General features: G+C 44.6%; 1 protein-coding gene across 1 annotated transcript in view; it reads right to left on the bottom strand.

Annotated features, from left to right (window-relative positions):
- The window catches only part of LOC146180473 (E3 ubiquitin-protein ligase RNF170-like), a 42376-nt gene that overhangs the window by 6435 nt on the left and 22578 nt on the right, over positions 1–13363 (bottom strand). The window contains exon 4 of the mRNA XM_084576065.1: positions 5999–6130. Coding sequence (XP_084432191.1) covers positions 5999–6130 — 132 coding nt within the window. The remainder of the gene's footprint in view (positions 1–5998; positions 6131–13363) is intronic.

Below are 13363 nucleotides of genomic sequence, written 5' to 3'. Positions count from 1 at the left end.
GAGCAATCCGCCGAAAGCTTCTTTACCCGAATGGGAAAAGCCACACACACCTTGGCACACTCTGCACATTGATTTTGCAGGCCCAATTGAAGGCTGCACTTTCCTTGTGCTCGTAGATGCCTACACCAAATGGCTTGAGATAAAGGAAATGCAACAGACGACTTCGGCAGCAGTCATTGACAACCTCCGATCACATTTCGCAACATTCGGAATTCCCCGCAAGGTAGTGTCGGACAACGGAACACCGTTTGTGTCTGCAGAGATTCTCAAGTTTTATCGCGACAATAGGATCTCATCACATCGGCCCCCCACCAAGCGACAAAAGGACAAGTCGAGCGCTACGTGGCTGAGCTAAAACGTGCCCTTGAAAGAGACCAGACGGGGTTGCTGTAGCGCCGCATTGCACGTTTTCTTTTCAAGCAGCACATGACAGTTCAAAACACGATAGGCCAGACCCCAGCAAAAATGGTGTTCGAGCGTGAAATGCGAACGCAGCTCACAGCTGTTCTCCCCGAGCCTAAAACAGAGATGACCCGGGAAGAAAAACCTATTCCACGCTGCGGAACACTTGTTGAGGGGCAGCGCGTCCTCGCCCGCCAGTTTCTAAGAAAACCATGCTGGGAGGAAGTTGCTGTTGTGAGATGCATAGGCCTGCACTCTTGGCTCGTCAGCATACATGGAACAGTGGCACGCCGACACCTCAACCAGCTGCATGGATTTACGACGCCTTCCGAGAGCAGTCCGGCAGCAGCGAGGACATCTGAACCATCCTCCCACATAGCCTAACATCTCTCCTCAGAAGAAAAGACTGCACCAAGGGCAGACCTACAAAGCACAGCAGGCAACATCCAGCCTACAAGTGGTTCTTCCCTGTGCGCACAGAGCCAGTGCGTCTCCACGCGTCTTTGCCGACCACCTGCACGCTATCAGGCTACTTTGTTGTGTTCGAAGTGCTGTGTCCTCGTCCGTGGAGCAGTGCGCGTTAATGGACAGCCCCAGCACCCTCTTTGCGCTTTGCCGGGAGAACTCGCTGCCTGCCTGCGCCCAGCGGGACGCCCCCCACGGCGGGCTCCCTCACCCTCCTCTAGTTCTGGGAGGCAAGCCCCATCCCCATCTCCGGCCTCCGTTCCCTCCGTTCATCGCCTACGCCTCGGCCGACGCTGGTCACACCCTGTTGTCTGGTGAATAAACAAAGTTAACACTTTAACAGTAGCGCGTGCGTCTTCTCTACATCAACGACGTGCAACATGACAACGTCCCAAAGCGACTCGGGCTATGAGAGACTCCGTAGTGGAGATCTCCGGAAATTTCGACCACCTGGGGTTTTTTATTGGGCACTGACATCGCACAGCACACAAGCGCCTTGCTTTTCGCCTCTATCGAAAAGTGGCCACCAAGGCTGGGATTCGATCCCGCATCCTTTTCAAGAGTAGTCAAGCACCGTAACCACAGGGCCACTCCGGCGGGGTCACGTAGGAGATAGAAAATGGAGCCCATAAAAAGAGGCACGCCCAGCAAGCAACCAAGGTAAAAGTATTTCACAAGCACTGAAAATGGCGCTAGACAGCTATAAAGCCGGGAAAAAAAAAAAAGAGGAAACTCAAAGCAAGCACCACCACAGAGCAGTGTCTCGTTGAAAAGGACAGCACAATGTATGCACCCGGTTACTTTGATTAATTAATTTAGGCCCTATATTTCAATACTATACTATGGTCTGAAATCTTTCAACTCAATTTTCTGAGTTCGCACTTTTCACAAGAGCAAAATGATTAGGAAAAACTACCATTTTCAAACTCTTTGGCCAAAGGCTGCTTTCAGGGTAGTTTCTGGACTAAAATTTTGTTTTTGAACAGGATAAGGTACCTTTTGGATTCCTAAAATATTTTCTTAGAAAGTACCAGATACTATATGACATATATAATGACAACAGAAAAAATGAAGTTCGTTTTTGAAGTGCTCAGGTTTTCACAAACATGTCATACAGAAGCCAAAATTGGCCTTATCCTTCTAAATGAACCACCTAGAAGTTATCTAAGTACAAATAGTTAGTGCACCTTTATTAGTTCTGAATTGATAGTTTCCCTAAGCTGACACACTTAATTACTTATTACGAAGCTGCAACATTTTTTCTGTTCATGCTAAGGTGATGAAACTCGGAATATATTTTAATAAAAGGAAAACACACCATCCATGAAAATTTTATCGAAATTGGTGACAGAAGTTGACCCATAAGGCTTGCATCCTCCCTTAAACATAGTACAATGCTATGCTTTGGCCCTAGTTGAATTAGTGATAACGAGTTTAATGACCAAGCTTAACACCTGACAGCTGAATGATATTGGTGGCACTCTGCAGTAAATAAAGAGCGGCAGCCTATGATCACACTCACACCTGCTCTAACCTGCCACATGCTCCATCACTCTGCTGGCATTGTCGCATAGTTGTTAGTAGTGAAGAGAGCAGAGTGGGTCACAAGGCAAACGCAAGCTACTGACCCTCTAGTCGCAGGGGACGAAGCATGATCGTGAGGCAAGGTCACCAATGCTCCCCAAGGGTGACAGTGGATTCCAAGAGAAGGCAAGTGTAGCAGGGGGCAGCAGAAAGCTAGGAGGGCGGATGAGGTCAAGAAGTATGTAGGGGTCAGGTGGATGCAGCTGGCACAGGACTGGCTTAATTGGAGAAATATGAGAAAGGCCTTCACCTTGCAGTGGGTATATGATCATGATGATCATATACCCACTGCCCGGCTGATGATCACGATGATGATTTCAGGCCTGGCAAATGGCTCATTTTCATGCTCTCCTACAGAAGTACAGAGCACCAGTGATTTGGGCTGACATGCCCCTGCTTCTGCCAAAAAGCGCTGTGGATCTGTTCAGTTTCATGCCAGCACTCGTCACTGGACATTTCAAGTCTCATAGAAACTGTCCGAGAAGGATCTTCATTCGACTACTTGACAAGCAGCCATTTGTTTCAAGAACTGCGTGCCTTCACCTCCCAAAGATGTGCCTGTATGCTACCAAAAATGCAATTGCAGAAGAGCAGGTTTATTAATACATATTACATATTAAGCAGGCACTTTTGTTTTTCATCTCCACTGAAATGTGGCCATTGTGTGCCCATTAATCTGCCCACTAAACTTGGTTCATTAGATAAAAACAAATTTCACTACTACACCTGTGAGAACATTTGATGTCGAGCCATTGTGGACCACAAAAAGTGATTCTATTTAACCATATAGAGTAGTTTATTGCCCAAAACTGCAGCCCTTTTCATAGAACTTCGAAGCTGCTGACATCCGAGTTAACTATAGAAAAAGCCGAGCAGGCAAGCACGCCTCATTTCATCTTTCTTTGTTTTTGAGACCACTTCAATATTTCAAAACTTTGCTGGCAACTATTTTGCTTGCAATTAGGATTCAGATTTCAGCAATTCAAACTGTGGTTCAACATCAACCAGAAACAGCGTGAAAAATAAAAAGGAACACTTACAAACAGGATGGGCACAGCAGTCAACGCCTGTCTTGTCTGCAAGTGTTCCTTTTTGTCCTCGTTTAATTTTCCATGCTTCTTCAAAGAGTTCTTTACTTGCATAGTCAACATCTACTTTCACAGGACAATTTATCTTGTTTGCAGTTATGGCAGAGATTACCAGGGCTGGGCTTCATGCAGAGTTTGGCGGGCCAGGCCCAGGCACACTAGAGTGATAAGTAGGCCTCAGTCAGATCTGAGGTGAAGGAAGACATGCTCGACTGTACACTTTGGTCACTCTTGTAGTCACCAACTCAGTCACATGCATATTTTAGGTGCAATTATTGACTCCCGTCTACAGTGGTGACAAGATGTAGATGCAGTTGCCCCATCTTTACCATTGGGTCTCAATGTAATTTATAGAACTGCAAGTGAGCAATAGGGAAACTACCTTTCTTCAATGGTAAGGCACTGGTGATTAGTTGCATATTGTATTAATTACCTTTAATTTCCCCCTTGGTATCATGCCTTTATTGTCTAAAAATCTTGCCCAGAGAGGGCCTAAGAAGAGCCATTGGACTTCCTCAGGCAGCAGTGAGCCATGCAGTATTTCACGAGTCACTAGTGAAACCCCTTAGCCTTTTCACTTCACAGATATTACCAATGCAACTTGGCCGCCTCGGAGAGACAGTAGCTGGGCAAGCCCTTCTGCATCAGCTACGCAAGAGATCAGAGTTTCAAGCCTACTTGGTATTTATCGCATTTATTCGAATCTAGGCCAATAGTTTAAAAAAAAAAAAAAAGAAAACGAGTAATAAAACTCTGGGTCGGCTTAGATTCGAGAATTTTGGGGGTTTCATAATCGTAAAATAGAAAAAAAAAAGTATCACGCAGGTGGCGCCCCCACGAAACGCCAACAAAAGACAGGCCGTAGCCTACGCCGGCCAAAGCACACATGAGCACTGGCTGCCATTTTGGCCTTGTCTTCTCGTGTGGTACCTGGTGGCATGACAGGCCAGTTACAGCCTCTGATGTATACCAGCCTTTCAAGGATCGGCTATGCAAATACTACCTGGACTAGTTTGGTGAAGAGCATGAGCTTACACAAACAGGTCATGTAAAACGTGCGTAGCTGGGAGTCGTGGCCAGTTGAATTTCTGCAGCCTGGGATGATATCCCGGAAAGCCTGGTTGTGTGCACATTCCGCAAGTGCTGCATTTCCAATGCACTTGATGGCACCAAAGGCTGTGAGTTCTACTAGGAGCCCAGCGATAAGGAAGTCAGCGATAACGCTGACTGAGCAGGATAATGTAAATAAATGTCATTTGCGTGCTGTACTTCTTGTTTGCTCAGTCAGCCTACAATTGAGGTAAGTTTTTCCTTTTTTCTGTGGTTTTCAACTTTCGTGTGTCGGCTTAGAACCATAGCCGGCCTGGATTCGAGAAAATACGGTAATACCTAGTTTTCTGGGCCTTCATGTTCGAAGGCAAAGTAAGCTGTTGAAACCCCGCTGGTCACTTCCGAGCCTCGATTGTACGGCCACTAATCCTCTTGTGTACGCTAAGTGCAGTTCTTATTTGGTGGCAACGCGTTCACTCACCCTTGAGCATCTGAAAACAAAGTATGCCTGCCACCTTAAAATTTTCGCTAATGGTTCAGTGAACAAGGTCAGAAAAGCCAGTGCAGTGGCTTTTTTTTACTCTAGTTGGCCTGTATACCTTACAGAAGTCGTGTCCTTCACGACGGCCAAAAATGTTGCATTGAGGTGGCTTTACAAAAACTGCATAACAGAGCTAAAGCCAGGGTTCTTGTTCAATGCTATTAGAGCACGAGATGGCAGTCACCCAAAGTGTAAGAACATGCTGAACTAGCAGAAAATACACACACAAAAAAATGAAACATTTCAGAACAAAATGTTTGTGTTTGCAACAGCATCCGTTTTGTTTGTCCAGCGTGTCTTTTCATTGTCCTCTATATCTTTGCACTCTGCCTGCAAGTTCAACATAAACCAACTAAGGAATAAGCAGAACTTCAATTGCAAAGCACATGCTAACCATTTCATACATTGCATCCATTCTGACTCAAAACAAACAATTTTCTGCAGAAAGGGTGTCTCCAGGAATCAAGAACGCTACCTCCAGAGTTTTTTTAATGCATAACACTGGTGGTTAAGTTTGTATAGGCTTCTGTAGGTGTTATAATAGTTGAAAACTGGTGCCTTGAAATGCCAGGATTTGGCAAACAAACACCCAAACAATTATAGAATCACTTTCAGCTCTGAGCATGCACACGACACCTAACATCCAGAAATAAAACCATATTACTACTCATGAGAAAAACCTGCCTGCATGAAAAAGAAAAAGGTCCAACCTCGCTGTTTTGGGGAATGTACCTGTGTTTTCTAAATTGCATAAAAAAGGCATCATGTCTGCACTATGATCAATACCAAATAATCCTGAAATAAGGAAATCACTGCTAGAGAAAACACAGGAAAGTGCATTTGAACCAATGTATTAGAATGCACTCACTGGCCTGGGCTCCCCAGAGTAGCGGCGATTGTAGTCGTTGATGTCTCGAAGCAGGCGAGTCCGTTCCTCGCGCTGTGCATCCGTGTCTTCGGCAGAGTGCTGGTCCTGGAAGCAGCGCAGCATCACGGACACCTGCGAGGCACCAGCTCTCCTTAGACACCTTCCAAGTAAAACCATAGCCACTTGACACTTTCTTCCCCATGGAAATGTAGTAGTTCTTCAATGGTGCAGCTAATATTCCCTTGCATTTAACACAGTATGCTTAGTATAAAGTCTACAGCATCAGTTTTACAACAGAAGTTCTTTCTTTAAATGTCATAACTAAACAAGGGGACGTGAAAACAATTTACACAAAAATTTGTTACCACAAATAAAAATGTACAGAAATGTCATTGTTTTTTTACACAGGTGCTGCGTAAATAAGTCACAGAAAATGTTTCTTGAAGGAGAGCTATGAGCATTATATCAGTAAATATCAACATTTTGTGTGAACAATATTTTGAGTTAGGTAAAAAAAAATTTTGAGAACTTTGGCTAAGATTCCAACACTGTGAGAAAGCAGTGTTGCCCAGGTTTTGCTTTGACTAGAAAGAGACGCAATGTTAGTCACCAATTAAGTCTCATATTTTTATTGATTGGCTGTGCAACTGCACCGCCATTCTATGGGATTTGCCACTGCCTCAGCAGCTTGTTGCTATGCGGTTGTTATGCACAGCAACACGCTGCTATGCAGTTGTTGACCAATCACAGCTGCTCCACAAGGAAGACAAGTTTTGCAGGGGATCTAGGATCAGTGCTTTTGACTAAAAGAGATCACTAGTGCCAATATCAACGCTTGGTAGTCTCAGATCGGGAAAACAAGACTCTCTATGCAGCTGCCAAATTATCCCTCTCGAAAGACATTTACACCCAGCAGAAAACAAAAATGAGAGCTTTAGAACATGCAGGATATTTTTAGACCAGCATGCGGCAGCCACGAAACAATTCACACGAGTATTGGTTTGACGGAGTATTACTGTACATGCCTAAGATTGTGGGGCCACTTAAGCTGCATATTTAAGGACTAGACACAACAGCAGCAATTAAGGGCTCCCGTCTGCAGGCTCTTTTCAGAATCCTCGTTCATTTACATGCACTTTTTGCTTCTCTAAATCACAAACCTGTTAATTTTGTGCTCCTACAGTGGAATCTCAGTGATATGAACCCAATAGATAGAAGTTTTAGGATGATACCAATTTGTAAAATGCCCGCCCGCAGTAGATTGTGTACAATGTGCAGAATTTTGAATGTTCCAAACAGTCTCCCACACCACTATGGATGATACAAACATGCGGACCACAGCTGCAGCCTTGAGCACTACACACTGCCCCAAAATTGTTGACTCTGTGCTCGTCAGCTGCACTTAAACATTGCAAGAAGTTTGCGGCAGTGTTCTGCCCATACATCGCTGCCCTCACAAATGCTGCTGTGCTTTGCACGCCACTTGCAGTTTGCAGTGGTGTGCGGCTCAAAAATGGCCTATATTGCGAAAGTCAATCGTGCTATGTGCTACATGAAAAGATATGTACAAAGCCTTGCTTTATTTAACAAGGCCTTACAGACATGCCTGCACAGCCTAAGAGCAGCGTGTCTGATCCTGAGGTTTGATTCTGGTCTCACTCTCCTGTCTCAAAGTAGAACCCTAAGATGGCAGTATCTGTCATGTCATTATCTAGTGAAGCAGCACAACAACACAAGGCCAAAGGAAGGAAGGGGCAAACACAGCGCTGAACTGACAACAAATGTTTAGTCTAGCGACGTCCCGAAGCCTACAACCATGCAGCACACGGCCATGTCACCTGACAATTACCACCTACCGAAGCCATGCCCAAGATTTTTCACCCAGAACATTGATGCTGGACATTCTGGGGAACAGGCCCTTAATGTTACCGCATTAAAATCCAGACAAAAAGCCTGTCCCCCTTTTTCATTTCTTCATTTTTTCTTCACTTTGTCACTTCATAACACATACATCTTTTTCTGCACTGCTCTGTGCACTTCAAAAATGCACAAAGGTTATGATGGCTGCTTCAACACACACTAGATACACGTTTTTTTTTGTTGACCTTCCAATGCTTGGCATATCTTTCCAAAAGCAAATTGTGCCAATCTGTCACGCCATTCCCCGTGTCCACTCAACGCAGCGAACATCCTCCCGCGCTCTCTTTCGGGGCCAGCCTTCTCCTCGTGGTCTCCTTCCCTCAGAGCAGTTGAAGTTGAGGGTGGGGTGAGAAAAACTGACGTAGCCCAGAAGGCAACCTCTCCTCCTTCTCCCTCCCCTTCTGCGCGAAGGAGAGACGACAACTCAAAGACACTGAAGCATGCAAGTGCTGCTATTAATGAGGAAGCAAGAACAGATCGAAAAATCCCAATGAACAGCTTGGCTATGCCTCGACGTGTCGCTCTTCACAGCCTGAATGTGGCCCGAGCCAGTGGCATGGCTTTTTGGGCTTCGAGAGCAAAGCCACAAGCCCCATAGAATCCCAACAAAATTCTCTTGCTGATAAATGATTAATTGTATTGTGTTGTATTGGGTTTAGTGGCACAAAAGCGGCTCAGGCTATCATGCGCCAGGCACAAGGTTGTATCTTGAGCTTAGTGGAGTATATTTATTCATTCTACAGTTTCTTTAAAACGTTTGCTTCCTTTAGAAAGCTAAAACCGCATGACAGATTAACAAGACCATTTTCACCTAAAATCAATGCTGAATGGAACGAAATGTGCTCATTGTAAAATCTAGTAAATTACCATTTCCTTTGTGTTTCAAGTCCTGTGCACTAAAATAAAGCATGGTTTATGGTGAGTTCCTCTTTGCATTCTTCACACAATGATTTGTTTTCTTTTCTCAACAAAAAAACTATGCGCCAAGTGTGTATGGCCAATGCGGAGTCGACATCAAATTACTTCTATAAAACGTTCTTGAGGATGACATGATTTCCATTCCCCCAAAATTGGCTTCACCAACTGCAGTTTGTTATTTACCTCGCTACACCATGATGACTGCCATTTCTCCTTTACTTTACAGCGCACTAGCACCATGCAGTCTCTGTACCGAATATTTATGTTCTTGATCTGTTTGTCATGGGCTTGAGCAGTGCCAATGTCTGCTCTCTCATTGCCTTCAATGACGACATGACTCAAGACCCAACAAAATGTTATGTTATGTCCTTGAGCAGAGGCTGCTGATATATTATGTATGATGGTTATACCAAAATTAAGGTCTCCAGTTCTTTTATAAATCGAAAGAAATGCTTATTTTAAACTATTTACAAATCACTTAAAAGGCAGACCATTCTTCTACTTTTCCATATTATCGCCGTGTGGTCTATGCATTTTTGCAGACGCTGGGGCAGTTTTTGTATGCTCATGTCATACCAGCTCGCCGCCATGTATCCCAAAACACAGTTGCCATGACTTTGCCGGCAGACTGTGTTCGTTTGAATTTTCGAGGCTTGGGTGAAGAGGAATGCCGCCACTCATGTAATTCTTGGTCTCAGGTGTGAAGTGGAATGCCCAGGTTTCATCACCCATAACCATGGAATCCAAAAAGGTGTCCTTTTCATTTCCATAACACTGAAGAAATTCGCGGGAGGAGTCAATGCGTTGCCGTTGATGATCATCTGTGAGCATTCACGGAACAGATCTTGCGCACACCTTCTGATATTTCAACTTTGCTGTCAAATTCCTATGAGTATAATGCTTCTAGAAATGCCAGGAACCAGTATCCAGAGTTCGTCGAGCGTGATCCTCCGATCTTGCTGCAGAATTTCTTTGATCTTCGCGAATGTCTCATCAGAAATTGATGGTCTCCTGCTTCTTTCTTCATCGTGAATTTCAGTGCGACCAGCAGCTAACTCCCTACACCACTCGCCGACGTTTTTAACATCCATGCACGACTCCATACACTCCCATCAACTGGCGATGAATTTCGATTGGCTTAACGCCTTTTGCGTTCAAAAATCGAATAACTGTGCGAACTTCGCACCTGGCGGTAGCGACAAACAGGAGCCTCATTTCAAATGGCTGCCATGCCATGACTGACACTCCCTTTCATGCTGAGCCATGGCTTATTTGGAAAACGGGGAACAATAAACACAGCAGTATGGCGAGCAGCCATGCAAATAGCTTCTCTTAGGCCGCAGCCCTTTGGAAAACTTCCTCATATGATATCTCCAAGTAGTGGAGCAACTGCGTTTTTGTGGTGAAGGGCTGTCAAGACACTTAGAGAGTCTGTGTAAATAATACTGTTTGTGATGTTCCCATTGGCTATTTTTCTTACTGCCATAGCAAGTGCATAACACTCAGCGGTAAAAATGCTCGTACACTGAGGCAGTCTATTTTTTCCCATTTTCCTTCCACTACTGCACTTCCAACATGCTTGATTGTCTTGGAGCCATCTGTATAAAACTGTGTGCAGTTTGAGTACTTTTCTTTAAGAGCTAGAAATTCTTGCAAAATATGTTCATGTGGTGTTTTCTGTTTACAAAACTGAGTCAATGTGAAATCAAAAACAATGGGGAGGGCTGTACCATGGTAGTAGTGGATCGTGCCTTGATTCAATATCAGGAAGAGAATTTAGTATTCCCAACTCTTGGTATTTATCCTCGAGCCGGAGTAGCAAGGGTTTGATTAACTGCGGTCTATTGTTGAACAACATTCTGGAGCTGCACTTTAACACTGCGGTCTATTGTTGAACAACATTCTGGAGCTGCACTTTAACAAGAGGGTAGCATATATATGTTTTAGTAATGACCGTATTTTGAGGAGATATGAAAAAGTTCTCACCCCAGATCTCAATCTAGCTGGATACCATTACTTTTCAGTGGACTGGCACTAAATTTGGCTTTTTGAGAAAAGTATTACACGTCTACCAAAATTTAAGATCTACTGCAATTACAGTGAAAGCTCGTTAATTCGAATCTTGATAATTCTAATTTTCGGATAATTCCAACTACACTACTCGGTCCGGCCAAGCTCCATAGAGATCTGTGTACAAAAAAGCCCGTTAATTCAAACGTGAGTCAGTTCCGCTATGGATAATTCGAACTACGTGCCGCTGCGTCTGGGCGGCTTGGCGCACAGTACGTGGCAAAAGAAAAAACGCTCAGCGAAAGAGCGACACAGAGACTGCGCATGTTCAAAACGGGGACAGACGATGAAACCAGGTAAATCCATGCAAGAGTAGGTAAAGCCTAAATGGCGCTATGGCCAGCGACGTCAAAAGGTAGGACTTAGCGGCCTCGGCGGCGGCTGCCTGCTCTCTCTTCCATGAAACCTCAGAAATAGACCTTGACACAATCTCATGTTTGAATTAACTGGAGCAAGCCTGTATATGTCCAAATAATAAGCGTCTGATGCCACAGACTTACATCGGCATTGGCTGGGACCACCCACCTTGTTCGAATTTACCGAATTCATTGCTAACTAAACATATATTGTTACTTCATGAAAAAAAAGCTAAAATAACTATCTTTTTGTGCCATTTTCTTTTTTTTCAGTTATAAGATTGTTTTCGTTTACATTCTGTGGAAGTACCTCTTCAGCATGAATGCAACGTGGACACAAATACAATTGAGTTTGATTTCATGTGAGAACCGAAGCTTCGCATGAACATCGTGTCATCATTCACTGTTTCCGTCTTTTAAGAGGCAACAGATGAGAAATGTGCGCAACAGTTAAGCACTGCTAAACCACACACGGCGTGCTTACAGTTCTGTGAATGCTCAGCCATTTCTTTCCTTCCCTTTTTCTCGCTGCACTTTTACTCTCTCTTACTTTCTGAACGAACCACGACACCTTCTTCCATGTTTGCAGCCAGCTTTACATTTTTTTTCTATGCACTGCATGCTTTCCAGCTCCAAGGCCTATGTAAGGTTGGCTTCTCTTCAGTGTTGCCATGCCTGGTAGTAAACCCATTTTAAAAAATAACACTTGATGTTATTTATTTTTTCCTAAAAAGAAAAATCTGCCTCAAAATCCTGGGTAGTGCGCATATGGTGATGTCACTTCATGAGAAGTCGTCGCAGCAACCAGATGCATTTTAGTATAACCAATTTTTAACAAAGGTGTGTTTACTATAAAGGGGCAAACATGTTGAGTCGTCTCTGGAAGATGAACTTTACTATATCTGAGCTTACTATAGTGAGGTTCTTACTAAAACTGGTCGTGCATACAGAGGGAACAAAACAGCCAATTCAAACCGCATTCTACTAGGCAATAATCAAGTCGACTAGTGTGCGAGTACCAGTCGGATGTCAACTATACCTGGCAGAAATATACAACCATTGGGTGGCTGCCCTCAAGTTGTGTGGATGACAGCAACCTGTCTAACTTGGACATAGTACCTATGTCATAAATTCTGAGATGCCAAGTGATAAAGAAGGTGAGGTGCCAAAGAACGCCAGAACTTGCGATGCAGCATGAGTGAGTGAGTGGGCAAGTGAGTAATTTTTATTAAATGCTTGGGAATCTTAGCCGAGGCTGACGAGCAGTTGGCACCCCCAGTCCAGGGCACCACTGGCTTTCGCCAGCTTGCGAGCTCTTGTGACCAGGTAGAGCTGAGCTTCCGGGTCACAGCTGGCCAGCAAAGCCTCCCACTGCCTTTCATTTGAATTTGGAACTGCTTGTATTTGATGTGCACTGCATTCCCACGTTATGTGGTACAAGGTAGGGGTTCTCCCGCGCCATGGGTATTCGTCTCTGAATGTAGTGGGATGCATCACGTGTATTATGTGTAAATTAATGATTGCGCCCATCTGTAGCCGCCTCAGATCTATGGCCTCCTCGTTGCTGAGCTTTTTATGTGGCTCCGGATATGCTTTCCGCAAGCCTCTGTAGTGCTGTAGTATTATGGTCGACAGGTCAGTTGTTGGGCGAGTTGGTGACGATGTTCCATATCTACAGCGCGATAAACGGGACAAGAGAACACAATATCGACAAACACAGCGCTGTGTTTGTCGATATTGTGTTCTCTTGTTCCGTTTATCGCGCTGTAGATATGGAGGGGGAGTATTATGGTGTAGTCGGGGTCAAGCGGAATCAGGTCCTCTGCCCCGAGACTATTGGGCGCAGGTAGGTTACATGTCCTCGGGCTACCCTGTCCGCATACAAATTCTCCGTGATCCCTGCATGCCCCGGACTCCACACTAGTGTTTGAGTGTATGGTTTTGTTGGCTCGCTTATAGAAGTCGGGACTGGTGCGCTGTCTTAGACATCTTGCCCCGCTGAAAATTTCTGCATGCGGATGGAGAATTTGACAGCATCGTTCAGACTCTCCCCCGTTTCTCTTCCCTGCCTAATGGCCAGTGCGATAGCCACTTCTGCCTC

This window comes from Amblyomma maculatum, chromosome 8 (assembly GCF_055883805.1).
Source record: "Amblyomma maculatum isolate TAMU_Amacu chromosome 8, ASM5588380v1, whole genome shotgun sequence".
NCBI lineage: Eukaryota > Metazoa > Arthropoda > Arachnida > Ixodida > Ixodidae > Amblyomma > Amblyomma maculatum.
This window is presented reverse-complemented; position numbering and strand designations above follow the sequence as displayed.